The sequence below is a fragment of the Trichomycterus rosablanca genome, chromosome 25 (assembly GCF_030014385.1).
Source record: "Trichomycterus rosablanca isolate fTriRos1 chromosome 25, fTriRos1.hap1, whole genome shotgun sequence".
Lineage (NCBI taxonomy): Eukaryota > Metazoa > Chordata > Actinopteri > Siluriformes > Trichomycteridae > Trichomycterus > Trichomycterus rosablanca.
In genome coordinates this window covers 2392199-2417872 of record NC_086012.1, presented here as the reverse complement: position 1 = coordinate 2417872, position 25674 = coordinate 2392199, and the positions used below count along the sequence as shown (strand labels likewise).

Below are 25674 nucleotides of genomic sequence, written 5' to 3'. Positions count from 1 at the left end.
AGCTTTTGTATTATTTTTGTGCTATTAAAGTATAATAGGGCGGCATGGTGGCTTAGTTGTTCTGTTTTAGCCCTCTTTAAGTGCATTGATCATTAGTGTTACAACAATACACATTAGTGCACAGATTAGTAAACCCTACTTTTTTTACCAGGGTAATCATTTAACACCAGCCTGAAGTCGGAACAGACGAAGCAGGAAAAAAAATTCGTCCCCGTTATTCTGTAGTTAGGGCATTCAGGTGGTGCAGCGGTCTAAATGCAACTCAGACGACATTACTTTGCTGGACAGAACAATTGATATTAGACCTGTAATAGAGAATTCATTGTGTAGTGTAGGTGTGGTCAAGGTTGTTTTGTTTCTACTGGGCGAATATTAAACGATCATGACTAACAGTACGAGAGTCAAATTATTAAAAGAGACGACGCAGGCCTGCTGGGCTGAAGAGAAACAGTTATACATGTTTGCAACTCAGAAGGTAAGTAAAATGGTTTTGTCCTATTACATGTCAGATCAAATCAACGTTTATTTGTGACTGCTTGTTTACATTAGTAATAAAAAAAACTGGACAAAAAATGTTACATGAATAATTGTAAAAAGTGTAGAAAATTACTAATTTTGAAATTAAAATACAAAATTTAATCACAGAATTAGAAAATTAGGAAGTAGAAAAAGGAAAACAAATGTGCAAATTGACGAGCTGTGCTAGAACTAAACATAATACTGAATATACTGCTGTCAGGTATAAATTAAAACACAATGTTCATACAGCATTTTTTTCTTTTTTGTGGCTTGTCTAACAAACTATTTACAGCAACATGGCTGGCAGTCTGATCTAATAAAAGGCTGCAATGCAGGAAACACACCCCTGCTGCCGCTTCTTTTTTAGTCCATGACACAAACTTTTGCAGCTTTTAACTGTGGATGGTAACACTCATTTCAGATGTGCTGTTAGTGATTCTTAGATTGTAAATGACATTTCAGAACAAAGAAACTCATAGTACAAGGTCACCGTCAGGGCTTCTACACATTTGCAGTAGAAATCTACTGATTCTGATGTCTTCTGATGTCTGTACCCAGAGACAGAAAGAGCTGCAGTTATATTATTGAACGTTTTTAGTGTTTACATTATTCAGTCATGGAAAAGCTACAGTTGCATGAAATATTATTATCTTTCATAAAAGTATGTCAACATTTGACTTCAAACTTTTGACCTGTGGTCCTTAAAACAACTTTGATATTTTCTAGGCTTAATGGGAGAATCAAATAAATCTGCCAACCTTTCAGACTGTGGAATTAATGATCAAACATGGAACGTGGTCATTCCTATTCTGTACTTCCTGCTCTTTCCCGCTGCTCTTCTCCTGAATGTTGTGGTAGCTTGGATCTGTTCACTCATGAAATCCAATTCCAGTTTCATGGTCTACCTGAAGCACTTGGTGACGGCCGACCTCGTGATGACATTGACTTTTCCTATCCGAGCTGCCAGCATGCTTCCCAAAGCCTCGCCTGATCTGCAGGCTTTTGCCTGCCGATTTTCAAGTGTCTTCTTTTACACGGCCATGAACATGAGCACCATTCTGATGGGTCTGATCAGCCTCGACCGCTTCCTTAAGATCGTGATGCCAGGCAGAAGGTTCCTTTGTCAGAGCCTGCTTTTCAGCAAAGTCCTGTCAGCCATAGTTTGGATGTTGTTGATTGGGAGTAATACCTTACCCATCATTATCACAACAGACCAAGATCCTTTAAACAATAGCAACGACTGCATGGACATGAAAAGTAAGTTAGGAGTTTCATGGCATGAAGGAGCCATCACACAGGCTGAGGTCATTTTTTGGATGGTGTGCCTTTTAATTGTGTTTTGCTACGTCTGCATCACCAAGAAAGTTTTGGAGTCCTATCACAAATCACGCAGCAGCAACAGTCAGATCAAAAGTCAAACCAAAGCTCGGGTTTTTTTAATACTTGCCATTTTTTTAATCTGCTATGTACCTTACCACAGCGTCCGAATACCTTACACCAAACTACAGCTTCAAAACAATCTCGGTTGTTTGAAGGCCAAACTTAGAATTGTTAAGAACCTCACGCTCTGGCTCTCAGCTACAAACGTTTGTCTGGACCCTCTGATTTACTTTTTCCTTTGCAAGGCACTCAGGCAAAAATTTTTGGAATCATGTATTTTTAAATGGTTTCCTCCAATTACCGGTAGAAATTTAGAAATGACTTCAGGTACTTCAATGTAGTGTAATGTTTTCATGGTATAAATGGGTTTAGTTGATCTATTTTGGATTCTGGTGGACCCACTGCTTTCAGTTCAACAGTTTGTGTAAATACGAGGGTTCTTCATAAACTTGCATCTTTTTCTAGCATCGTACCATTTTAATTCCATCAGCAAAATGTTTTTGATCGAGCAGGTACATAATATATACTGTACATGATCATATTTTTGCATATTGCCATGGCATGCATGCATATAAATGTATGTAAACTTTTGACTTTGTGTCTGTGTACACTATACTGTATTTCTGTTTGTGTTATAAACATGCATTTATTTTAATAAAACGATTTTCTCAAACCCATTTCTTTTTCTGAAACAAACATTACGTCACTTTGAGAGTGTGATGAGGCGCCCTCATGACAAAATTGACAGCAGCGTTATGACGAGACCAAGAATATCTGGATTGTGGATTTGGATTGTATTATCGGGTGCTGGTCTGACAGAGCCAGAGGGCATCGGAGAAACTTGACCCATCTGTACAGCCAACCATCGCAAAGCCAATTACACATTTGTCATAGATTTTTAGGGTATCATGGTTATGCAGCTTGTAGTAGTTGGTTTACAAAGTAACATGGGTTCTAGGACCAGGGTTTAATTCTTACCCCTGTTACTGTCTGTCTGGAGTTTTTAATGATCTGACTGTGTCACTGTGGCATCCAGGCATTCCAGTTTCCAGGTAGTTCAGTCTAAACTGCCCAGAGGTGTGAATGATTGAGTAAATGTTGAAATCTTGGTTGCCTTGCTATGAACTGCACCACATTCAGGGTTTATTCCTGCCCCGCACTTATTGTTTTTGAGTTCGACAGACCCATTAAATAATAAAAAATTTTATTCAGTGATACTGGTATTACAGTTTGACAAAGAAGGATAACACGGTTGTTGACAAGATGTTGATAAGCTCAAGCATGCACACACCCACACACTCACACAATTGACCACAAAGTGCTAAATGGCTTTCATCTAGTCGCTGGCATTTTCGGTTGTCAGCGAAAACACTCATTGTGCTACTATGCCTGCACCAGCCTGCACCAGCCTGCACTTTGACCAAGTTCATGACATCCAGTGGAAGGATTTCAGAAACATCCCCTGAGTCTAATACTGTGTGGCAAGATCCGTCACCTCCCGACCTGTCGTTTATTATGCAAATGAAAGAGCAAATGCAGCGTTCAGCACGACATTCGTTCTTTCTAAGACAAAAGATTAAATATAAGATAAGACATGACACGTAAAACAAGCTGCTACAGAAAGGTTACGGACTTATTTATATTCAGGTACTGATACAGTCCTGTAGATATCTGCATATCAGAACTCATCTTAGTATTTGTTAAGCTAACCTGGTATTTAAATAAGGCAAATGTCATTGAGGATAAAAATAAATACATAAAAACACATCAGTGATGAATTAAAAGTGAGATGTGTTCTAAAACATACACTATATGGACAAAAGTATTGGGACACCCTTTCTAATTTTTGAATTCATGTGTAATAGGTGTAATAAATCAATTACATAAATATGATTCCACCTTTCCAACAGTTTAGGGAAGGTGCTTTCCTGTTCCAGCTTGACTGTACCTTCCTGCATAAAACAAGCTCTATAAAGACATGAGTGCTGAGCTCAGCCTTTGGAATGAACTGGAACATCAGTTAAGCATTTCTTGACCAACAATGCAACAATTATAACTCATTATAATTTAAAAACAAAAGAAGTCCCATCAACGTTTTTAGTGTTTACATTATTCAGTCATGGAAAAGCTACAGTTGCATGAAATATTATTATCTTTCATAAAAGTATGTCAACATTTGACTTCAAACTTTTGACCTGTGGTCCTTAAAACAACTTTGATATTTTCTAGGCTTAATGGGAGAATCAAATAAATCTGCCAACCTTTCAGACTGTGGAATTAATGATCAAACATGGAACATGGTCATTCCTATTCTGTACTTTGTGCTCTTTCCCGCTGCTCTTCTCCTGAATGTTGTGGTAGCTTGGATCCGTTCACTCATGAAATCCAATTCCAGTTTCTTGGTGTATCTGAAGAACTTGGTGACGGCCGACCTCCTCATGACGTTGACTCTTCCTATCCAAGGTGCCAGCATGCTTCCCAAAGCCTCGCCTGGTCTGCAGGCTTTTGCCTGCCGATTTTCAAGAGTCATCTTTTACACGGAAATGAACAAGAGCACCATCCTGATGGGCCTGATCAGCCTCGACCGCTTCCTGAAGATTGTGATGCCAGGCAGAAGGTTCCCTTGTCAGAGCCTGCTTTTCAGCAAAGTCCTATCAGCCGTAGTTTGGATGTTGTTGATTGGGAGTACAGCCTTACCAATCATTTTCACAACAGACCAAGATCCTGTAAACAATAGCAACGACTGCATGGACAAGAAAAGTAATTTAGGACGTTCTTGGCATAAGGGAGCCATCATGCTGGCTGAGGTCATTTTTTGGGTGGTGTGCATGTTAATTGCGTTTTGATACGTGTGCATCACCAAGAAAGTTTTGGAGTCCTATCACAAATCATGTAGCAGCAACAGTCAGAAAAAGAGTCAAACCAAAGCTCGGGTTTTTTTAATACTTGCCATTTTTTTGATCTGCTATGTAAGATAAGACATGACACGTAAAACAAGCTGCTACAGAAAGGTTACGAACTTATTTATATTCAGGTACTGATACAGTCCTGTAGATATCTGCATATCAGAACTCATCTTAGTATTTGTTAAGCTAATCTGGTATTTAAATAAGGCAAATGTCATTTAGGATAAAAATAAATACATAAAAACACATCAGTGATGAATTAAAAGTGAGATGTGTTCTAAAACATACACTATATGGACAAAAGTATTGGGACACCCTTTCTAATTTTTGAATTCATGTGTTTCAGCCACAATAATTGTAAACAGGTGTAATAAATAAATTACATAAATATGATTCCACCTTTCCAACAGTTTAGGGAAGGTGCTTTCCTGTTCCAGCTTGACTGTACCTTCCTGCATAAAACAAGCTCTATAAAGACATGAGTCCTGAGCTCAGCCTTTGGAATGAACTGGAACATCAGTTAAGCATTTCTTGACCAACAATGCAACAATTATAACTCATTATAATTTGGAAACAAAAGAAGTCCCATCTTTTTCAAGGCCGGGCACCTATACAGACAATGACTGGCTCGTCCAATTGAGGGCTTGCCAGAATGGCCTCCTCATAGAATGCCTTTATTTGCTATATATACATATACCTTTTTTTCACACATCCCAGGTTGTTTGAAAGCCGGGGTCAGAGCACAGGGTCAGTCGTTGTACAGTGCCTCTGGAGCCAAGAGGGTTAGCGGCCTTGTTCAAGGGCCCAACAATGGCTGTGTGGCAGAGCTAATATTCAAATCCTTAATTTTTGGATTGACTAGGCTACTACTGTCCCAACATTAAATAAAACACATGCACACGTCATAACTGGCTGATCAATGGCACTGCACAGAGACAGGTGATCACGGAGATCGGTACATGACCCTATGTGCGTGATACAGATCTCCGTATGAAGTTACCTCGTGCAGCTGAAAAGAAGCGGTTGGCTACTGTGCACGTGTCCGAGGGTAAGTGTGTCAGTCTGCAGCAGTTATGGGAGTGAAATGCGATCAGGTCATTAATAAATAGACTGAAAGGAAAGTTGGGAAAAATGCATTTAAAAAGAACATAAAAATATAATTTTACTGTTAAATATAAAACCTTCCGCCGCTTAGGTGGTGCAGTAATAAAACATGCTAGCACACCAGAGGTGAAATTTTGGGCTGGGCTGGGTGGCTACATGAACAACGATTGGCTTGTCATTCATACAGGGTGGGAGCCGGAGGGGGTTCCTCATAACTGATGCAATTACGACCTCTGCTGGCTGATGGATGGCGCCTGCCACAGAGTCGAGGAATAATGTGATCAGGATGTGTCTCTCCATACACAAAGCTGATCCGCATAAGAACTCACCTCATGCAGGTAAAAAGATGCAGTCGGCTACTGCACACGTGTCGGAGGGGGTGTGTAACAGTCTCACTCGCCTCAATCAGCAGTGGGGATCAGCATCATTAGAGAGGAAGAGTAATGCAACCAGGTAATTGGATACGACTAAATTGGGAGGAAAAATGGTAAAAATGCAATATATATATATACAGTATACAAAACCTTCTAATTCAAGCCTTTTATAGTATGATCAAGCTAACCCAGCCAGTGCAACAGTTGTGAAGCAGCATGATCATGTTTTCTTCCGTTTTTTTGAACGTGTGCAATAAAATTTAGAAGATGAAATATTGTGGTTACTGAGATGCAGATACGTGACCACAGGCAGATTTTTATGTGTACAGAGGGTTAACCAAGCCTACTTTTAAAAAAGTGCACGAGAGGATGAAGCACCACCTTGTCAAGACTGTAGGAGACTCGATTTACATACACACGTCCTTAAAGGTACGTTATTGTGTTATTATTATTATTCTTAAAAATTTTTAGGCTTGACTGCAGACATTTAAGGTCCATTAGGTGTTTCCATGAGTAACAGAAACTCATAAAATACTCAAACACAGAAAAACTACTCTGCGGAGATATACGTGCACTGTTTATTATGGCAGTCTTGGGATTTTAATTTATATAACTATTTTTTTCTGCAGGCGGATTCTTCGAATATGTCCAGTTTTGCATTAAGTTTTTTGTTCTCTGAAAAAATGCTGGGTTAAAACAAAACATACAGAAATTTAAAATTATAGAACTGAATTAGTAAGTAGAAGCAAATTTTTGTGCCCATATAAATCGAGTTTGTTTTGAGTAGTGGGCTTCGTCTAGAAGAAAACCCAAACTGCCACTTCATGCGGCAAGAAAATTGTTTCCACTTGTCATTCTCTGATGTAATCTGAAAACCTCAAAAACCAGGTCTGTTGAGAATTAGAAGCTGCCGAGGTGCAGGTGTCACGATCCACGTTCAAGCAGGCTTTTTATTACCACGGGCTACAAGAGAAGATGCAGCAGTGCAAAGTAAGAATTTATTTTTGTTTACCGTATAGCAACAATCTTCATGCCGATTTTTGCAGAGCAGCCCGTAAGTCCTTGGTTATGTAAAGCTCACTTGACAGTGGACAGTGTCACCCATGTCCCAACAATTTATGACAGGCCTGTTTTTGAGATTTTTTTTTTGTGACATTATGTGACAAAGTTTTTCTTTCTAATCCTAACAATCGTTAAGGTGCAGTCAAACTAATCTGATCTACACTATATGGCCAAAAGTATTTGGACAACTGACCATCAGCTTTTTATACATCTCATTTCGAAAACGAGTGATATTAATACAGTGACATTTATGTGATCTTTTCAGCTATGATAACAGCCACTCCTCTGAGACAGCTTCTCACAATACTTTGACACGTCTGTGGGAATTTGTGCTTGTTCAATCGAAAGAGCATTTGTATGGCTGGGCACTGATGTTAGTCAGGAAAAGGCTTCATTGGTGTCCCAGTTCATTCCGAAGCTGTTCTCTGAGGTTTAGGTCAGGGATCTGTACTGACCATTGGAGGTTCTTTAAACCAAGCTTTTCTTCATGTCTCTATAGAGCTTGCTTAAACTGTTGCTGCAAAGTTGGAAGCACAATTTCCTTCATACAGTTTATTTATTACAACTGTTAGAAATTATTGTGGCTGAATACATGAATTTAATAATTAGAAGTAATGCCCTAATACTTTTGTCCATATAGTGTATATAGGCACAGAGAGGGTATCAGCATAATAATAATTAATACATTAAAAGTTAAATGTGGTTGCTGGGGAGAGGTGGTTTGTTGATTTTTCTTTATTTGTTGGTTGTTTGCTTGTTCATTTGACAAAAGTATGTGGACAGAAATGAACAGTTGCAATTTTTTTTAAATTCCAAAACTGAAATGAATTGCATGTGTATTTACATGTTTGACTAAATCTGATACAAGTTACCCTTCTGTTGCACTCACTATATCTGTCAGCATGTGGAGGGTAATATCCTACTTATGACTCACATGCACTATAAATTTTTAGAACAAAAAAAGTTATAAGAGGAACCGATACCTACTGCATCATTTACACAGTTCAAGTGAATGAAAGTGTTTATCTACTGTGAGTTCTAGTTCGGTTTCTTCCTTGTTAAGTGTATATTAATCCCGAATGTGATGCTTTGTAGGTTTAATGGAAGCTCCAAATGCTACATTCGCTTCCCACAGTTGGGAGTGTGGCAGTGTGGAAAAATCATGGCACACCGTCGTTCCCATTCTGTACTTCCTGCTTTTCCCCCCTGCTTTTCTGATAAACGTCATGGTTGCTTGGATCTGTACACACCTCAGGACCAAGTCTACTTTCATGGTCTACCTGAAGCACTTGGTGGTGGCCGACCTCCTGATGACGTTGACTTTTCCTGTCCGAGCTGCCAGCATGCTTCCCAAAGCCTCGCCTGGTCTGCAGGCTTTTGCCTGCCGATTTTCAAGCGTCTTCTTTTACCTGGCCATGAACATGAGCACCATCCTGATGGGTCTGATCAGCCTCGACCGCTTCCTGAAGATCGTGATGCCAGGCAGAAGGTTCCTTTGTCAGAGCCTGCTTTTCAGTAAAGTCCTAACAGCCGTTGTTTGGATGTCGTTGATTGGGAGTAATACCTTACCCATTATTATCACAACAGACCAAGATCCTACAAACAAGAGCAATGAGTTTTGCATGGCCATGAAAAGTGATGTAGGACGTTCTTGGCATAAAGGAGTCATCATGTTTTCCAAAGTTATTTTTTGGATAGTGTGTGGAACAGTTATGTTGTGCTACATGTGCATCGCTAAGAAAGTTTTGAAGTCATATCGTAAGTCACGCAGCAGCAACAGTCAGGGAAAACGGAAAGCCAAGGTGCGAGTTTTTCTCATTCTTTTCGTTTTCGTCATCTGCTACATACCTTTCCACTTGGTCCGAATACCTTACACCAACCTACAGGTCATATCCACTCACACTTGTTCCAAGGCCACACTTAAAATTGTTAAAGACCTCACACTCTGGCTCTCAGCTACAAACGTTTGCCTGGACCCTCTGATATATTTTTTCCTCTGCAAGGCTTTCAGGAAAATGTTTCTCAGGTCCTACAGCTTCAAAAAACTTTTGCAATCCTTCGACACACACGAAGATGCTTCTCAATCGGCGGAAACTTCATTTTAAATTTTTTTTTTGAAATAATATATGTTTATGTTTCATCTTCAGTAGAATCCTTGGTGATTGTTGCTGGACGGTTTTGTTTACCCTGATGATTTCACAACCTACACCTACATAAAAAAAAGGCTCTGAAGAATGGTGGTATTAACCACAACAGGAACTTACTCAGTTTAGAGAACATGTGGACCCTAATTTGTTCATTAGAGGACTGTAATGCTGGCGGCACACAACTCTTTAAAATGTCATTGTATTGATTGATTGATTACTTTATTGATCCCCGAAGGGAAATTGCGATGTTGCAGCAGCAATTTACAATTATCACAACATCACAACATGTAGTACAGGAGGGAATTAAAACAGGTATTACAGTAATGTAATATAATAATAATAATATAATATAAAAAAATAGGAATATAAGAATATACTAAAAAGGGGGTTAGACTAAAAAGATGCAGTTAAAGACATTGTGTGCAGTTAAGGCTGTATTAGTGGAATTAAGGCCCCAGATTACAAGGTTTTTCTCCTGATATTTATGTTTTGTGTTTGTGATGATCCTATATTCCAGAAAATGCATTTTATTATGTTCAGAGGTGCTGAACAACAAATGCTAATCTACATCTGCTTTACATTCCTTCTAGGTGAAATGACATTTAATGAGTGAGTATGCTCTGTTCTACATGTACCAACACCCTGTAGGGCGTGAATATCTAAATATATTTTGCACCCAATGAGCTCCTGAAACCCTTAACATGACTGGGCTAATGTGGTAGCAGAAGATGCTAAACGAAACGATATGTACTGTAGACAATATGTGTCTAATGTTGCCACCTGGTGGTCAGTGATAGTACTGCAGCCATGTCTTACTACTTAGCGCTATAAAACAATGCATAAAACGCTCTCAGGAATTTATTCATCCAATACTTTAACAATTCCACACTTATAAACCACATCAACAACACAAGCTTTATAAAGAGAGTAAAATTGCTCAGCTGGTTCGAACTTTAGGTCTGATTTTGTGTTTCTCAAAGCACCATTCATGTCTTGTTTTTATTGCCTTTTGTTATTGATTGCAATTCTTCAAAGTTTTCCCCAGTTGCCAGAAGACAGAAGGTTCTCTGTGGTGGGAACACTGGGTTTCTTACTGATTTTATTCTAATTTGACATCATTACAACTTTATTGTCATTTTTCTTTGATAAGCTAACGGCAGAAATATGTTTCAAGTTCAATAAAACTTGCGAATGATGACTGGATTTATGTGGAGGACAAACTTGTACAAAATGTTACCTCAAATAACTTAGACACTGTCTAACATATTATACATTTTAATTATAAACTGTTGAAAATATTTAGCATTAAGTTTAAGCATTAAGCTATACGCTCTGTAGTAATGGATGAAAAGTTGAAATAAAGCAAATATTTCCAAATCTACCTTACAAAAGAATACTGTCTGTTATGTCTTTTACAGCTGACTAACTTTAAATCATACAAATGTTAATGATTCATTCATTTATTCAAAGGTAATGCTGCACCTTTGACTTTCCTTTATTTTAATTTGTCTCCACCATACTGACAGACCACACAAAGAGTAAATTTTTGTATAGGATAAAAGCTATTTTAATATGTTAAAAGCCAGTTAGTAGTATATTATCTTTAACTGCAGTACATAGTATTAGTAAAATACTGAGTGTTACTGACATAATGCAAAATGTTAATTATAAAACATGTATTATGTATTATTCTAAAACAGAAAATCTTAAGGTACATTCTTTCAATGTTAAGTAGATTTATAAGAAGAATAACACACACACACACACACACACACACACTGTAGTTAACTTTAGCCCATCTGCTGTGTGTGAGGAGTTGCAGCCGACCACAAGAGCACTGTAAGTTACAGATATCAGCAAATATGCTGACAGATATGAGGGCGTGCACACACACACACACACACACACACACACACACACAAGCCTCACACTTTCTCTTTTCCTTAAAATGGGAAGTATGAGTTTTAAAATACATGTCAATTTTAGAGCCCTTGAGTTCTTTACTTTTTGCACACTTGTTGTGTTTATACAGTGGATTATGAATGCACCATTTCCAAATTATACAAATAATTCCGATTATTTAACATGTTTTCACTGAAGGCCATTACATACACATCCCCTACAAGGAAGTTGCCTATTTGTGGATTTTTTGTTCTTATAAAAAAAGGGACAGTTCCTGAAGTATCCTGCAGCATCATTCACTGCGTCCTGACCTATTCAACTAGATGCAAATGAGTAAATGAAGTCTGGCACGGGGCAGAACGGACACCTCGCCAAGACAAAGGCCAGGAAGTGGGACAGGACGGGGATATTTACTATGCCGCTGCCAAGGCAGACGTATTGTGACAAGAAAAGGAAGTCTTTAAGAAGCCACCAGTAGTGTGTGTGTGTGTGTGTGTGTGTGTGTGTGTGTGTGTGTGTGTGTGTGAGTGGCCAATAACTAAGCAGATGGGAGGTCTTAAGCATCTATCGACTCCCATGTAGCACTTTCTGGCTGTTTGCTCGGAGAAAAAGCTCAAGAAGGGTTTTCACTTCTCTAAAGAGCAGCTGGTAAGTTTCTGATCCTTCGCAATCACATCATATTTTAATAAAAACTATGAACTGTTTTGTTTGCTAATTTATAAAATTATAAAATGTATTTATAATAAATTTGCAACACCTGATTTGTTATGCAAATGTGTGTTTGAGAAATGATATTGTTGATGATTGCAAATGTTTTGTGTGCAAAATATATACAGTATAAAGCTGATTGTTTATCGGTGATGTATGAACTACACAATATTCACACTTAGTAAACAAGTAAAATGTTAAATAATCCATGAAAAATCTACTTAATTCTGAATACTATGTGTCTACCCTACAGCTCGATGAGGAGCTCGGTGTAACAGTTGTGGACACCTGACCGTTAGCTCATTGGACATCCCATTCCAAAATCATACATATTAAAATAGAGTTGCTTCCACTTTCTTTCTGGAAAAGCTTTCCACAATATTTTGGAGCGTGTCTGTGGTATTTGTGAGGTTGTTAGACAAGCAAGTGTGTCAGGATGTTTATATACAGTATGTGCAGGTAGACTGTACATACATATACATTCATTCACTGGACACTTTGATTTGAAGTGACCTCTTACTGAGGCAGAGGAGACGATCCAAGAATAGAGCTGATAAAGAGACAGCTGATAAATTGCTGCCAGTTTGAAAACGAGAGCAAGACAGTTGCTGATAAATGGAAGAACAGAAACACAACTAAACACTACTAGTGCTTTTAACATTTAGTGGCTGTAGTCATAAATAATAATGGTTATTTATCAGTCAGCTGAGTTTCTAATCAGCTTGATTAATCAATTTTAGTAGGTTGACAGTTAGCCTCAAATGACTAGTAGGTTTATTGGTAAACATGCAGACATAAACTATGGTCATAATGGGTGTCAGAGAGATGCTCTAATTGTAATTGTAAGTTGCTTTAGAAAAGACAGGTAGCCCTGTCAAATTTCATATAGCATTTTTTACATGTCTCAAAGCAATTTTACAGCATCCAGGACCAACAGACCAAAAAACCCTGTTGAGCAAGCCGAGGCCGACAGTGGTGAGGAAAAACTCAACTTCAAATTACAGAAACAAACCATGAGAGAAACCAGACTCAGCAGTGTCTTCCGTACAGTTCTAGTGTGTATATTCACTTTAAATTTAAAGTGTCTTCGTGCATAAAAGCAAAAATATGACTTTATAAGTAAAAGTCGTGTGAAAATGAAAATAAGTTATAATTGTTAATTCTGCATTAAAAAAAACTACAAGTTTTACAAGTATAAACAAAAGGAATTTGGCTTTTAATAACAAAGATATGATAACACTTAGACAGACAGAAAAAGAATTAAGAATTAAATTAAGAGAAGCAAAATCAAAACACAGACAAGACTTAGAAAACACCTTTAAAACTAACAACTCTAAAAAGGTATGGGACACCATGAAATCAATGACAGGTATGCTGTCCCCAAACAAACCTATTGCAACAGATAATGATTATAAGTTTGCTAACGATTTAAACATATACTTTACAAGATTTGAATCATCAGACAGAGATCAGACAGCTTTGAGAAATGTAATCAAATTCTTACAAGCATTCAACCAGGACCTTCAGACAGAATTAATATCACTGTTGATGAAGTTCGAAAAATATTTAAGGCTACTAACACTAAAAAAGCCGAAGGACCAGATAAATGTAGTCCTTTTATTTTTAAAAACTTTGCAACAGAGCTGGCACCAGTTTGGCAACCAGTGTTTCAACTCTCAATCGACACACACACAGTTCCAATAGCATGGAAAACTTCACATATAAAACCATTGCCCAAAACTCAATGTCCAAAAGAACATAAAGATTTTAGACCCATAGCTCTGACCTCGGTGATCATGAAGGCTCTAGAGAGACTTCTGCTCAAACATCTACAAATTACATGTACTAATGACAAACTAGATTCATCACAGTTTGCATATAAAACAGGCTGTGGCACAGAAGACGCTGTTGCCACATTAGTTCACATTATCACTAAACACTTAGATAAAGCCCATAACGATGTAAGAGCACTCTTTCTAGATTATTCATCAGCCAATACAATACAACCCAATATTTTACTTTCCAAAATGTCCCATTTGGGAGTAAATCCCTATTTGATTCACTGGTATGCCTCTTTTCTTATAAACAGAGTCCAGCTGGTTAAAGTAAACAAGACACTTTCTTCTACCATCTCAACTAACGTTGGTGCACCTCAGGGCTGTGTGAGTTCTGCTATGCTTTTTACTCTATACACAGACGACTGTCGTTCAACTCTGAATAATCAATATGTTTTAAAATACTCAGATGACACTGTTCTGTTAACATTACTACATGACTCGGACAGCCCTGATCTGCACCAACAGGGGATTAACAAAGTGGTTACATGGAGCAAAAACAACGCTCTGGAAATAAACACAAAGAAAACGGAAGAAATTGTGTTTAGTCTAAAACCAATAGTTGTAAACCCCACCATTATCAATAATGAAATAATCAAACAGGTGGAGTCTTATAAATATCTTGGTGTCATGATTGATGCCACCTTATCATGGAAACACCACATCGACTACATCTGTAAAAAAACTAAACAGAGAATGTATTTTCTCCGTCGCCTTCGGTAGCAATAATGGTGAAGGTGAAGGTCGGACAGTTGTGGCCTAGTGGTTAAGGTACTGAACTAGTAATCCAAAGGTTGCTGGTTCAAGCCCCACTACTGTCAGGTTGCCACTGTTGGGCCCTTGAGTAAGGCCCTTAACCCTTAATTGCTTACACTGTATACTGTAAGTCGCTTTGGATAAAAGCATCGGCTAAATGTAAAAAATGTAAATGTGAAGTTGCCTAAAAATACACAATCATTTATCAACACTTCAATGGAAAAAGTTGCAGAGCCACAGCAAACACATTTAGCACCAGTGTCAGTAAAACTGGTTCATGAAACCTACAAGTTACTGGAACCACAAACCATCTTCTGAGAGATAAGCCTTCCTAAACTGTATAATGCGCTATATACAGTATGTTAGAGCATCGTGATATGTGGCTGCATTTCTGCATCATGAAAACATAAACAGAGTGCACCATGACATTTAAGAGCAATTATTTATACTTAGCGACCAAAAAACTAAGTCTTGTGTTTAAACAAGACCACAAGTCCAAATATAAGCACTTAGGAACTTAGGAAGGTGCTTGCATGGTTTAGCTGGAAGTCCATCAGAGGGACTTTTGTGACTTAGAGGAAATTCAAGACAATTTGCCCGGAGTAATGAAACCATAATGACGCGAAAAGCTCATTATTTCTAACCATCGGCTTCTCGAAGCTGTTCTTGCCGGCAATTGCTTTGAAACAAAGTACTAATGCAAATAATTTGTGGTTTCTGAATACTTTCCCCCATCCGTACAAAGTCACAAGACATTGTGTTCAAATCTGAACAGAACGTTCCTCTAAATTAAGAAAAGAATATGAACACCTGACTGTAAGATGGTTGGACATCCTATTCCAAATGGACATGAATAGCACATTAATAGCATTTTATTGGTGACATAGGGCTTTGAGATCAGTCCTCTGTGCAGCCCAGTGGACTTTCTCTACTCTTCTCATATTTATTAAACTATGACTATATTGACTTCACTTTGTTCTTGCTAGAACAGAAACTGCTTTCCTATTTTTGATTTATACAGTGGAAGGCATATCTATATACTTTTGACCACATGATGCATGCACTAGAATTTTATAAAAACAAAACAAAAAACCAAAGTGGTTAATCATCCAGTTCCTCTCACTATTTCTGCTGAATTGTATCAGTAGAATTGTGCTGTGGTTGGCATCAGTTCCCGATTGGCATTTATTACATTTAATAAACAGGGTGTGAAAGCACCAGTACAGGGATTGTTTTTTTGTGCCACAGTAGGTTTGTAAGCGAGTTTGGGGACGTGGGAGGCGGGTTTGGGGGTATATATGGTTATGTGCACATGATGACCTATTTACCGTCTTGTTTTCTGCTGTGGTCTCTGTGTAGCATCATCACCACAGCAGCTGCATACAGTACATGTGTGCATCATAACGTTCCTCACAGTAACGACACTGACGTCTGTCACTGTACATGTACAATGCAGGGTTATGGGCCTTGCAGTGGCAACTTTACACTGTTCTTATTCTCAAACTAGACTCCACACTTCACAGATATACAGTGCAGGACAGAAGTCTGACAGCACTAGTGAAAATGCTTCTATTTCGCATTTCTTTCCAATTTAATTCAATATTCTTTCTATAAATCATTTAATCAGCATAACTAATTTAATCAAAGTTTAGTATTAGTTTTTTTTAACACAGTTAAAATGGCAAAATCAATTAAAAGCAGTTTTTGATCTTACGTGACACGTTTGGTTTTTTTTTCTTCAGTCACAGCTGATCCGTGAAGATGAACATCAGTCAGCAGAACATGTCCCAGCAGTGTAGGCTGGACACCAGGATCTCCTCGGTCCTCTTCCCCTGCCTGTACACCGCCCTCTTCCTGGCCGCAATCGTTCTCAACAGCCTGGCCGCCTGGGTCTTCTTCCAGATCCCCAGCAGCTCCACGTTCATGGTCTACCTGAAGAACGTGGTGGCGGCCGACCTGCTCATGACTCTGGCCGTGCCCGTGAAGGTACTGACGGACGCTGGCATGGGGTCGATCGCTCTGCGTGCCTTCTACTGCCGCTACGCGGGCGTACTCTTCTACATCACCATGTACATCAGCATCCTCCTGCTGGGGCTCATCAGCCTGGACCGCTACCTGAAGATCGTGAGACCCTTCGGAAAGTGCGCCCTGCAGAGCGTCGGCGTGGGCAAAGCAGTGTGCGCGGGAGTCTGGGTCATCATGTTGTCCCTGGCGCTTCCCAACGTGATTCTGACTAACAGGGAGCCGCCGGTGTCCAGCAAGGGGAGGCTGAAGTGCAGCAGCATGAAAAACGCCCTCGGTCTGCGCTGGCATGAGGGATTTAACTACTTCTGCCAGGTGATTTTCTGGGGCGTGCTGGGCCTGATGGCCGTCTGCTACACGTTTATTAGCAGGAAGGTGTACGAGTCGTATCGGGCCTCACGAGGGAGTTCCGGCGCTGCCAGCAGGCGCACCAAGTCTAAGGTACAGTACAGCAGGGTTTTTCATACCCAAAAGAAATGGGTCACAGAGAAAAATAATTTAAAAAAATTAACAGGCACATAAAAACAAAATGAACTTGTACACAAACGGCATCTTGTGGAGGCTTTACGATCCAACTTGTAAGCCACAGTGGGACCAGATTTGCCACCAATCACACCAGTCACATAGACCCGTTTTCACTGCGATTACCGTAGTACATATTCTTAATACTGTACTTCCCTAGAGGGCGCCAAATATAAACTATATGGCCAAAAGTACGTAGACGCCTGAGCATGAGCTTGTTGAACATTTTATTCCAAAACCATGGGCATCTATTCCCATTCTCAGCTAAGACAACCTTCACACCTTGTGGGAAGACTTTCCACATGAATTTGGTGTGTGTCTGTAGAAAGAGCAGACACTAATGCTGGATGAGGAGGCGTGACTCACAATCAGTGTTCCAAATCACATCAAAGGTGTCAGGGCTCTAAGCAAACCTGGTTGTCCACTCGAAAATTGCATCACTTTTTTAAACAGTTGCCTTCTGATGCTTTTTGTGGAATAGAAAATTGTTTACACAAAGACGCTGGGAAAAAAGCATCAGAAGGTGACTGTGTCGAAAAGTGATGCGATTAGTTTTTGAAAATCTTAATAAATACAGTTAAAAAGTGCAGAAACTTTTTGAAGAACCCCTGTAGTAATAAAGTTCACATAAACTCCTCTTTTTCTTCTTCTCAGGTCTTCGTAGTGGTGGGAGTTTTTTTTGTGTGCTTCGCGCCATTTCACTTGGCCCGAGTGCCCTACACTCTCACCCAGACGCGGAACACGACCCTCTGCTGGGCTCAGAATCAGCTCTACTTGGCAAAGGAGATCACGCTCTGGCTATCGGCCACCAACATTTGCCTGGACCCTCTTATCTACGTCTTCCTGTGCAGCGTCTTCCGCAGGAAGCTGATTGCCATGCTCACCCGCAGACCTTTGGCCGACGGACCGCTGGAGTCTCATACAGAGACCTCGACCAAGCAGGATGTGTCCCATACAGTCCAGTTTAACAAGTCTAATGGGAGCCAAACTTATTAATGCCAACAGGAGAATCAGGGTTCTTTTGTACAGCGGGCCTGATTAAAGACACACCGAGTCTAAACAGTTCACTTTCTATAATGTTTTATGGACAATAATTGTTATATATATATATATATATATATATATATATATATATATATATATATATATATATATATATATAGATATATATAGATATATATAGATATATATAGATATATATAGATATATATAGATATATACATAAAATGATATTTTTTATTGTTTGCATTAAACAGCTGGAGCTTCATGCTGTTGAAATGGCAGTAAATAGATCATACAGTAGAGTACTTTCACTAGCACTGAATATTTACTTTTTAAACATTATAAAAAATAATTCTATAAAAAATTAGTGTTAACAATTTAAAAAAAAAACAAAAAACTTAACTTTAATTCCACTGAACGCTTCCTTCAAATCAGGGTCACGCAGTTCCGGTTTTAATGGGAAACAACAGGGAGCCAATCCCCTAGGGCACAGCCAATCGTGTCTGAAAAAAATATCACAGCATTTAGCTTTGTAAGAAAATGCCTTTAAAATTGCCTGTTTGCACATTCTTTATTATTAATAAAGTTTTTTAACATGTGAATTAACAAACGTCAGTCATAAGCTTGAGTGGTGTAAATCACACTGCCTTTGGACTCTGGAGCAGTGGAAACAAATTCCCTGCAGAGGTGAAGCACTGACCACAATCTAACAGTATAAAGGAAAAAATCTGGGTTTTGCAGGTTTGCCAGATGAGTGAAAATGCTACACTTGGCAACCGCACTGCTCAGTGTGAAGTGGTGAAGAAACAACATTCTGGTGAACTGCATTCTGCCTGACAGATCACAGCGTGCATCATGAGAAACGTAAGGAAATGGTTGGATTTCTTTGACTCTAAAGACTTGACTGGCCTGCACAGGAACCTGACACGTCTGGGATGAATTGGAATTATGACTGAATCAGGCCTTATCACCCAGCATAAGTGACCAACTTCAGTAATGTGGCTGAATGGAAGCAAATCCTTGCAGTCATGTTCCAGAAGCTGCTGAGAAAAGTGGACACTGTATAGCTGTCCATGGTCTAGTGCCAGCTGGTTCCATTTCCAACACACTTCAGGTGTTATTGTCTCCTATCACCACTAGGTGGGAGCGTCTCGTTGCAGCGAGAAAAGCTCAGGGTTCCCACTGATTATTCATCATTTGTGTTATTGTTATTCTATTTTTAAATACCCCCGCCCTGCCTGTCGATGACATTCTATCCTATATTAAACCGGTCCATGGTGAAAAAAAGTTTGGGGATCGCTGGTCTAGTGGACGCTTATGGCTGTGATCAGGCATCAGCAGACGTTTGGTCATGTTGTGTTTTTTACTGTAATACATCTCCACTTTAGTCACCTGTTAGTCGTGGACTGTCTTTTGAACCTTGTGGAGATTCAAGCTTGAGTGGTACTAATACACGATGCAGTATTATATTGTACGTATATTTATTTTTGAATTTGAATTTCTGTATGAGAGTTATAAATATAATCTACACAATGTTTTTGAAAAGCTGAACGTGTCAATCTGAACATTTTCTGCAATATCGCCAGATTGATTTTCATTGTAGCTAGAATATAAGTTATTTTAATTAGCAATTATTAAAAAATAAAAGCAGCATTTTGATTTCACTAAATAATGACTAAAAAGCCAGTACTTTAAAAACAAGACATTCAGATTACTTTTAACCCTGTTTTGTTAGGCGATGCAGAGGAGAGTAATTATTTTTAATTAATTTTAAGTTGTAATTAACACTTTGATTGCTTTTACCACTTGTTCACACCACAATCCTAGAGTTTAGCATGTGAGGTTATTCCAAGAAGGTCCTGGGTTCGATCCCCAGGCGGGGTAATCCGGGTCCTTTTTGTGTTTGCATGTTCTCCTCTTGTCTGCGTGGGTTTCCTCCGGGTGCTCAGTTTTCCTCCCACAGTCCAAAGAACATTCAGGCAATCAGGCCAACTGGAGCTTCAAGAAATGGACCTTAGTGTGTGTGTGTGTGTGTGTGTGTGTGTGTGTGTGTGCCCTGTGATTGACTGGTGACCCTCCTTCAAAGTCCTTAGCAACAACTCCAGGAAGTCACGAAAGATCCCACATAAACATTAAAATACTACAGATGTTCTTAATCTCGCTAAGGTCAGTGTTCATGTCTCTACAGATTAAAAAAAGCAAAAATTACATTTATGGGAGGGAAGCGTGGCTTGTGTGACAAAACAACAACATTACAAACAAGGGACGATAAACAAACGTTTCTAGTAAATTTACAGTACTTGTTTGCCTATAAAAACATACATTATAGGGACAAAACTATGTGGACACTCATCCTAGTTATTACATTTTGGTGTTTTAGCTACACTGAGTTATAAAATGATAACACGGAGCCCTGACTGTAACACAACTGATCACCTTCAGGATGAAGAGGAACGTTGATTGAGAGCCACCTTGAGGCCATAATGTAGTAGCAGCTCGGTGGTTAGAGTAGACTAGTTATCAACAGGTCAGCCTACAACCAGGTTGCCACTGCTGGGCACTTGAGCAAGAATGTTGACCTTAAATAACCTGGATTATATTTATATATTGTATTTATATATTGTAAAATGTAAATTTAAAGTCTAAAGTCTGAACTCACAGATGCTCTTTTGACTATAGCACAATATCATGGGTGTCCAACAAGCTCAAGGTTACATTTTCACACAGAAAAACGAAACTGTTGTGTATTTCGGCATAAGAGGAATAAAATTTGCCTAAACAGTGTTTTAGAGAAATTTGTTTTAGAGAAGTTGAGCATATGGGATTTTTCTTTACTTTTGACATAAATCCGGTATTTAAACTATATCACTGCTTCATTTTGTACAACTTTACTGCATTTCAGTGTAATAAGAATATACATTTTAGTGGCTTAATTAGAAAAACAAAAACTGCTTTTACTTTTTCTTTTAGGAAAAGTAATTAAAAGTTAATTCATGTGGTTTAAATAAGATATTAAAATTAATTTGGCCCGCAGAGAATGAATATTTCCAATGAATTTAAAATTGTAAATGTTTTTATGTTTCTTTTTGGTATTTTAAATATATCAATTAGGAACAGGGGAGATGGCACGGTGGGTAGCACTGTCACCTCACAGCAAGAAGGTCCTGGATTCAATTACCAGATGAAGCTGTCCGCATCCTTTCTGTGTGGAGTTTGCATGTTCTGCTCGTGTCTGTGTGGGTTTCCTCCAGGAGCTCCGATTTCCTCCCAGTGCCTGAGCTTCGAACCCCCAGAACTTAGGCCCTGCCACACGAGCTCATAATAAATACCCAAATTGTAACTTTTTACATTTTAAATAATGTTTACTCACACTCAACACGTTTGTAAAAATCACGTTTGTCAAAAAATACCACTAATTTGGCTCTGATTTACTTTTGTTAAATGGATTATTAAATATCTATACTGTGTGAACCAGTAACAGATCCAGTATATCAGCCGTAAATGTTGAGACATGCAGGAAAACGAGCTGATTGCAAAGTCATTCTGCTTTCATTTCCCTCTAATCTTACCCAAGCTCTATCGCTTTCCTTGGTCATGACTGCGCCTCTGTGTATAAAACAGATCCATAAAGACATGAAGAAAAGCTCCAGTGACCTGCTCAGAGTCCCGACTTCAGCCCTGCTGTACAGCTCTGGAATGAACTGGAACATCAGGCTTTCTTGATCAGCATCAGTGCCCAGCCATACAAATGCTGTTTTGACCAAAGCCATTTCAGAAGAGAGAGATCACACAGTGGTCAGTCTATTTTAATACCATGAGTTTTTGGAATGGGATGTCCAACAAGCTTATGGTCAGGTGTCCAAATACTTTTGTCCATATAGTGTACTATGCACTTCAACCCAAAGTGGTGGATCCTAGATATGACAGATATGACATAAATAAATACCAAAACTAGGAAAGAAAACTAAACTCGAGTGAATGGTTGATAATAAAGTGTGTAGTGTGTCCAGCAAATGTCATGATTTCATCTCTGTACCTTCTTGGATTTTTATGGTTTATTCAAACACATTCAAATACATCAATAAAAATCTTTTTTTCTTTTCTTTTTTTGTTCTGTCTCCTCTTTTATCTCCACTCTCACCCCCCCCCCCCCCCTTTTTTTTGTTTTGCTTATATTATTATCTCCTTATTATATGTGATGTATATCTTCCCTCTTCACAACGACCACAGTTACTAGTACTTCGTATTAACACTAATAAAGTTTAATGGGTCCCCCGAAGAGGAGGGGTGGTGGCGGGCAGGGAAAAAAAATACATAAAAAAAATATCATTCTGAAAATCTAATCCCCATTATGTAAAAAAATAAATAAACATGTTTGGGACTTTTTAAGTGTGCTATTTAAAGCGAGTCATTTTTACAGCTTTGGGCTATCAGTTGGAAGGTTGTGGGTTCATATGCAGCTCTGCCTTGCTGCCAGTTGGGCCCTCAAGCAAGGACCTTCTTTGCCCGAGGAGCACCATACAGTGCCTGACTTCAGCTTCCAAACAAACTGGGATACACAGCTAAAAGAATTACATCACACTGCACACAGGTACATGACAAATGTTTATTTATTTATTAGGATTGAAGGTGATTTTTTACACTGTGGTTCCATTCATGACAGGACAGGTACTCACAGGTGAGGGCAGCACAGCAAGAAGGTCCTGGGTTCGATCCCCAGGTGGAGTGGTCCGGGTCTCCCCGTGTCTGTGTGGGTTTCCTCTGGGAGGTCAGGTGAACTGGAGATACAGAACTGTGTTGTAAAGGATTGTGTTTGACATTGAACTTGTGAACCTGTGAACCTGTCCTGTCATGAATGGAACCAAAGTGTGTAAGACATGACGTTAAAATCCTAAGAAATAAAAATAATACTTACAGGTTACCCATGATTCATCAGTTCAAGTTCAGCGGCTCACGTACACACCTTTGGACTGTGGGAGGAGACACGGGGAGAACATGCAACCTCCACACAGGACTGCTCCACCTGGGAATCGAGCCCAGGACCTCCTTGCTGTTAGGCAACAGTGTTACCCGCCTATTCTACAGTGATTATTATGTTTGACTGTGGAAGGTGATGCTGGTACTGTAGCGTCTTGTCACGCGTGACCTGTTGTTTTATTATTCAGAGATTATAGAGAATTTCAGTGAAAACTCAGTCAGTCACAGACGCCTCTAGTTTACCTTCCTCAAATACCTGATATTTTCAGGCTCTGTTCCGACTTGTTTCTGAGCGGTCAAGCATGAGAGTGTTTCATAAAAAACTAAAAGAATAACAGAGCATCCGGGAAAAGAATTTCCAAATAGTCTGATGATATCACAACACTGCTGATCTTTATTTTTATAAAGAGATAAAAATCTACATTTGCAATATTCAGTACTTACCCCAACATTTTTATCTAAAGCATTATGACTGAAAACAATTGAGGGTTAAAAGCTTGGAATGTCAGGGGCCCAACAGTGGCAACTTGGTAGCAATGGGGCTTGAACCAGCAACCTTCTGATTACTAGTCCTCTAAATTAAACGCTTGCCCAATTTATTGGGCAAAAGGTAGAAGGCACCCGGACACGTCTTTGGTCTTGTGGGAGGAAACCCACAAGGACGCAGGAAGAACATGCAAACTCCACACAGAAATTACTCTGGTTGGGGAATCAAACCCAGGCCCTTCTCGCTGTGAGGCGACAGCACTACCCACTGCGCCACCATGTCGCCCTACTGACAAATCATAATTCTCCTATTAAAGACAGTTCTTTAATAGGAGAATTAAATTGTCTTAGAATTAGAAACATGTCCAGTTTAACCAGTATGGGTTTTTTTCCGAAGTACAAACAGGTTGTGGTTTTTCTCAATGATCAGCAAAAAATTTTACGTCCAGTGTCTAAGCCAGTGCTGATGTAAAGCTTGCTCGACTCTGAACAGTGTCATTGCGGGTCTGAATACGTTACTGAATACATTCAAACGATTATTAGATTACATCTGACCATGTGACCATTTTCATCCCAGAATAAGGTGACAGCTTAGGTTTATTTTACAGACTTTGACAGGCGTGGGTGTAAACATGGAGAGCCAAACAGATAAGCATGACTGGTATCTGGTATCTTAAACACCCACCTTTATTGAAAACCAGACATATCCTGTTGGCAGCCGATCCACCAGTGTTTGTGTGCCATAGTTGGCGATCTGATAAGAAAGTTGACATTTGTGGCGAGGTTTCATAAACACTGACACGCAAAACTCAGAAGGAAACCGTATGGAAAAGACTTTAACTGCTTTTCATTAAACCATAACCTACGTTCATTTTCCCAAGGGGTGCTGACAAAACAATCTCAATCAAATCAAACTGCTGCACATTTCAAGTTTCACCAAGATCACCTGAATGTTCCATGATTTATTTAGGATATTTATTTATTTTTTAGGATTTTAATGTCATGTTTTACACTCCATTCAGGACAGGACAGGACAGGACAGGTAGTTACTGGTTACACAAGATTCATCAGTTCAAGTTTAAATGTCAAACTCAGTCATGAACAATTTAGTGTCTCCAGTTCACCTCACATGCACGTCTTTGTATTGTGGGAGGAAACCGGAGCTCCCGGAGGAAACCCACGCAGACACGGGGAGAACATGCAAACTCCACACAGAAAGGACCTGGACTACTCCACCTGGGAATCAAACCCCAGACCTTCTTGCTGTGAGGCGACAGTGCTACGCACTGAGCCACCGTGCCACCCTTATTTGGGATAAAGCAAAGAAAACCCAACAAGGATGAAAGCATCGTGGATTGGAGCTGATTTGTTACCTCAGGGTCTGGACAGACTGCAATTAATTTGACATTTTTTACTTCTCCACATATAATACATGATCAAAAGTATGTGGACACCTGACCATGAGCTTGTCAGACATCCTATTCCAAAGCATTTGGCATTAATATGGAGTTGTCTTGCTCTTGACCATTTTTGCAGCTTTAACAGCCTCTACTCTTTTGGGAAAGCTTTCTACAAGACTGGGAAATGCCATTTGTACTCATTAAGCCAAAAGAGGTTGGTTGAGGTGAGGTGAAGAAGGGCTCTAGTTTATTTACAGACTGCACACAGTGCACATGAGCATGTCATTTATTTAACATAATTAATTTTATACAACTATTAAACTTAGGTGTGGCCAAAACATTCAAATATGATCATAATTAGAACCGTCCACATACTGTAGGCATCAAGTGTACACCAAAGCACCATTAACAAAACAAGTAATCAGTGACATTTTCAGCTGTGACTATAAAGAGGAAGTAAAAGCCAAAACTGTTTTCCATGGAATGCCTGGACCTGCCCGACAGGATAGAACAGAGCTGCAGCGAAGGTGGTTTCGTCACAGCTCTTATAAAAACTAAAGCACAGGGTCAGG

The 25674-nt window shown here is 39.2% G+C and overlaps 2 protein-coding genes and 2 pseudogenes across 2 annotated transcripts; all 4 read left to right on the top strand.

The window, feature by feature from the left end:
- The first annotated feature begins 1053 nt into the window (after positions 1-1053).
- LOC134302188 (P2Y purinoceptor 13-like) lies at positions 1054-3365 on the top strand (annotated as a pseudogene).
- Positions 3366-4133: 768 nt separating this feature from the next.
- On the top strand, positions 4134-4877 carry LOC134302187 (P2Y purinoceptor 14-like; annotated as a pseudogene).
- Positions 4878-8445: 3568 nt separating this feature from the next.
- Positions 8446-9450, top strand: LOC134302185 (P2Y purinoceptor 13-like). Its single transcript, XM_062987221.1, has one exon. It carries the CDS (start codon positions 8446-8448, stop codon positions 9448-9450), a length of 1005 nt encoding a protein of 334 aa, XP_062843291.1.
- Positions 9451-16454: 7004 nt separating this feature from the next.
- Positions 16455-18276, top strand: LOC134302666 (P2Y purinoceptor 13-like). The gene is made up of 2 exons (XM_062987840.1): positions 16455-17156; positions 17892-18276. Exons 1-2 carry the CDS (start codon positions 16455-16457, stop codon positions 18231-18233), a joined length of 1044 nt encoding a protein of 347 aa, XP_062843910.1. The 3' UTR covers positions 18234-18276.
- The last annotated feature ends 7398 nt before the right edge of the window (positions 18277-25674 follow it).

What these genes read in the sequence shown, in the direction of transcription:
- LOC134302185 (XM_062987221.1), top strand. Translation starts at nt 8,446, where the DNA reads ATGGAAGCTCCAAATGCTACATTCGCTTCCCACAGTTGGGAGTGTGGC.
- LOC134302666 (XM_062987840.1), top strand. Translation starts at nt 16,455, where the DNA reads ATGAACATCAGTCAGCAGAACATGTCCCAGCAGTGTAGGCTGGACACC. An exon ending in GCAGGCGCACCAAGTCTAAG is followed by an intron (nt 17,157 to 17,891) that starts GTACAGTACAGC and finishes TCTTCTTCTCAG; the next exon opens with GTCTTCGTAGTGGTGGGAGT.